Source organism: Malania oleifera, chromosome 1 (assembly GCF_029873635.1).
Source record: "Malania oleifera isolate guangnan ecotype guangnan chromosome 1, ASM2987363v1, whole genome shotgun sequence".
Classification (NCBI taxonomy): Eukaryota; Viridiplantae; Streptophyta; class Magnoliopsida; order Santalales; family Ximeniaceae; genus Malania; species Malania oleifera.
Window position 1 is genome coordinate 36,727,125 of NC_080417.1, and position 3,239 is coordinate 36,730,363.

The 3,239-nt window shown below is 38.1% G+C and overlaps 1 protein-coding gene across 1 annotated transcript; it reads left to right on the forward strand.

Annotated features, from left to right (window-relative positions):
* Positions 1–235: 235 nt before the first annotated feature.
* On the forward strand, positions 236–2,544 carry LOC131146887 (peroxidase 49). Its single transcript, XM_058096725.1, has 4 exons — positions 236–828; positions 1,031–1,222; positions 1,366–1,531; positions 1,869–2,544. Exons 1-4 carry the CDS (start codon positions 583–585, stop codon positions 2,276–2,278), a joined length of 1,014 nt encoding a protein of 337 aa, XP_057952708.1. The 5' UTR covers positions 236–582; the 3' UTR covers positions 2,279–2,544.
* Positions 2,545–3,239: the final 695 nt, after the last annotated feature.

The window sequence follows — 3,239 nt, forward strand, 5'->3', positions numbered from 1 at the left end:
AAACTAAACAGACCCTAAAAAATGTTAAAAAATAAAAATATAAGAAAACTTGGAGAAAAAAATTGAAGTGTTTTTCCACGTTTTAATTAATTAATTAGTAATTATATATAAAGAGGGGTGTCCAAACCAGTGAACAGAAAGGCCCCAAAGACGGACCAACTAATAATGATATGGGCCAAAGGTAGCAATCTGCTTTCTGGTTATTATTATAATTTGCTTGCAGTGTCCATGTACAGTAATATTAAAATCAATGATGTGAAAGATCTCTCAATAACTTTTAAGCTTTCTCCCAATAACTTTTAAGGTTACCATGAGTAGAGTATCAGCCATTCTTGAATCCTTCTTCCTTTGAATCCTTTCTTCTTCTGAAAAAAAACATTTTTTTTCAAAAAAATATTATAATAAAAGTGAATTGAACTAGTCAGCCTAAAGCTGAAACACTACCAACTCCATCAACATATTTCTTGCCCTGTATGGAGACTTTCCAAAGTCTCTCCTATAAATTACTCAGTACACAATCCCATTTTCATCATCATTAACATTAAGCCTTGAGACTTAGCTTTCTCATCTTCATAGAAAAAAATGGCTCATCATCATCAGTCCATGAGCTCTCCTATGGTACTAGTCTTTATGACTATCCTTGCCTTGTTTGCTCCCATTTGCTTCTCACATGATCTAAAGAGTAGCAGACTATACCCGCAGTTCTACCACCGCAGTTGCCCCAAAGTTCATGAAATTGTCTACTCCGTCGTTGCGCGGGCCGTCGCCAAAGAAGCCCGAATGGCTGCTTCTTTGCTCAGGCTTCATTTCCATGATTGTTTTGTCCAGGTTACTTAATTTCTCATCACCAACCATATATATATATATATATATATATATATATTCATTATGTGTACAAACTTTCTCTTAGTGCATTGGATATGTGACAATATTTTGAGTACTGGCGGTTGTTACAGTTATTCTATACTACCTAGCTTTCTGCCATGGCCAAAATGACCCATAAATGAGAATACGTACATATAAATTGCAGGGCTGTGATGGATCCCTGCTGTTGGACAGCATCGGGAGCATAGTGAGCGAAAAGGGATCAAACCCGAACCGAAATTCAGCTCGAGGCTTCGAAGTCATTGACCAGATCAAAGCAGCGGTGGAGAAGGCATGCCCCCAGACTGTGTCTTGTGCTGATATTGTGGCTCTGGCTGCGAGAGACTCCACTGTTCTGGTCAGTATGCGTGTGTTTATGTCTATATTACTGTCACCAACATGGAAAACTGGTTTAGTCTAGATTTGAGATCATCCAAAATCCTCAAGTACCGATCACTTTTGTTTATTACTATTATTATTATTATTACTTGGATTTTGTAGGCTGGTGGACCTAGCTGGGAGGTTCCATTAGGAAGAAGGGACTCTAAAACTGCAAGCTTGAGTGGCTCTAACAACAATATTCCGGCTCCAAACAACACTTTCCCAACTATCCTCACTAAATTCAAGCGACAAGGGCTCAACGTTATCGATCTTGTCGCACTATCTGGTATATTTTCTGCACCTTACGATAAAAATTCAGGAAATATTTTTCCAACCCAGTAACCAAGTGCCCTTATTTTCTAAATCAAGGACTTTGTATCATTGAATATGCAGTCTCTTCAATTGTTTCAAACAATATTGACTTGACAATTAATGTACATATAGAAAATCAGATAGGCTACTGTTACTCTACATAGAATTTGATCTTGAAATATGAACCATGCATCCATTTTTAAACAAATTGCTTAATTTCAAAGGATTAATACTCATGACCAGGTGGTCTATAGCACGTAATGTAATTTATCAAAACTAATTATTCTTTTTGAAAATCATACATGTTACAGGAAGCCACACAATTGGGAATGCTCGATGCACCAGCTTCAGGCAAAGGCTTTACAACCAGTCAGGCAATGGGCAGCCTGATTACTCACTAGACCAATCATATGCTGCCCAATTGCGTGCTCGCTGCCCGAGATCCGGCGGTGATCAGAACTTATTTTTCCTGGATTACGTCTCCCCTACCAAGTTTGATAACAACTACTACAAGAACATAGAGGTCTCGAAGGGCCTTTTAAATTCTGATCAAGTTCTCTTCACAAAAAGTGAGTCATCAATGGAGCTGGTGAAGAAGTATGCTAGAGACAGTGGGCTCTTCTTCAAGCAATTCCCTGTGTCTATGGTTAAGATGGGAAACATCTCCCCATTGACAGGATCTAGGGGAGAGATCAGGAAGAACTGCAGGAGAGTAAATTGAGAGCCCCACAGCGGCAGTCTGCGGCAAACATGAATAAAGATTGTTATGCTAGTTATGCTTGTTTTTTTCATCTCTGTTTTATATTAGTTCCTTCTTTCTATTTCTTCTGTGGTGGTCCTTATCTGGGGACTTTTGGGATTGGAAATTCAAAGGCTTTCATGGTAGTTTATGAACATTTGAGTATTTGTCTCTTGTAATAATTGAAAGAAGTGTGTTTATTTCACTTGGCAGTCAAGTCATGATTTTATAACATTTCTTATTTCTTATTTTGTCTATGTCAGTTTTTAAATTTTAAATTTTGGGTAGGTCAACATAATTTGTTAAATGTGATCTCAGGCTTCCTCTTAAGTCCCTACACTCTTAGGGATCACTCTAGAGTTAACTTCAATCCAGGCCTTAACAGCTGATAGTAAGAGGATTGCTACAACCTCAAACATTTTGGATCAACAAGGATTTTATGTTACAATTCTTTAACAATATTAAACAGTGAGTTTCAATTTCAGGCAATACATTTTGCATCTCATTTCATGGATCTAGCTAGAATTTAAGGTGTTGACAATTCGACTTGTGAAGTTTGTCCCACATTGAAAAAAGTGAGTGTTTGATGGTTGCTTATATACATGGTGTAGCCCAAGACCCAATGAGCTTAAACTTTTGGGTCAAGTTGGTGTTTACCAATATGTATCAAACACACCTTTGGACTCCTCTGGTGACAGCAAGTGGTATCAGAGCTGACAGTTAATAACGTTAGGTATGGGAGTGTGTGTTCAAGAAAGGATTATCTAAGCTGCCAAGTAAGATGGCCCACTTGAGCAAACTGTTGGAGAATTTGTCTCGTAAGCGAGACGACTTTTGTTCAAGGGGGAGCAGTTGGAACTCACAAGTGAGGGGGAGATTGTTGAGAATTCCACTTATGAAGTTTGTCCCATATGGGAAAAAGTGAATGTTTGATGGGTGCTTA

What these genes read in the sequence shown, in the direction of transcription:
- LOC131146887 (XM_058096725.1), top strand. Translation starts at nt 583, where the DNA reads ATGGCTCATCATCATCAGTCCATGAGCTCTCCTATGGTACTAGTCTTT. An exon ending in TCCATGATTGTTTTGTCCAG is followed by an intron (nt 829 to 1,030) that starts GTTACTTAATTT and finishes TATAAATTGCAG; the next exon opens with GGCTGTGATGGATCCCTGCT. An exon ending in CGATCTTGTCGCACTATCTG is followed by an intron (nt 1,532 to 1,868) that starts GTATATTTTCTG and finishes TACATGTTACAG; the next exon opens with GAAGCCACACAATTGGGAAT.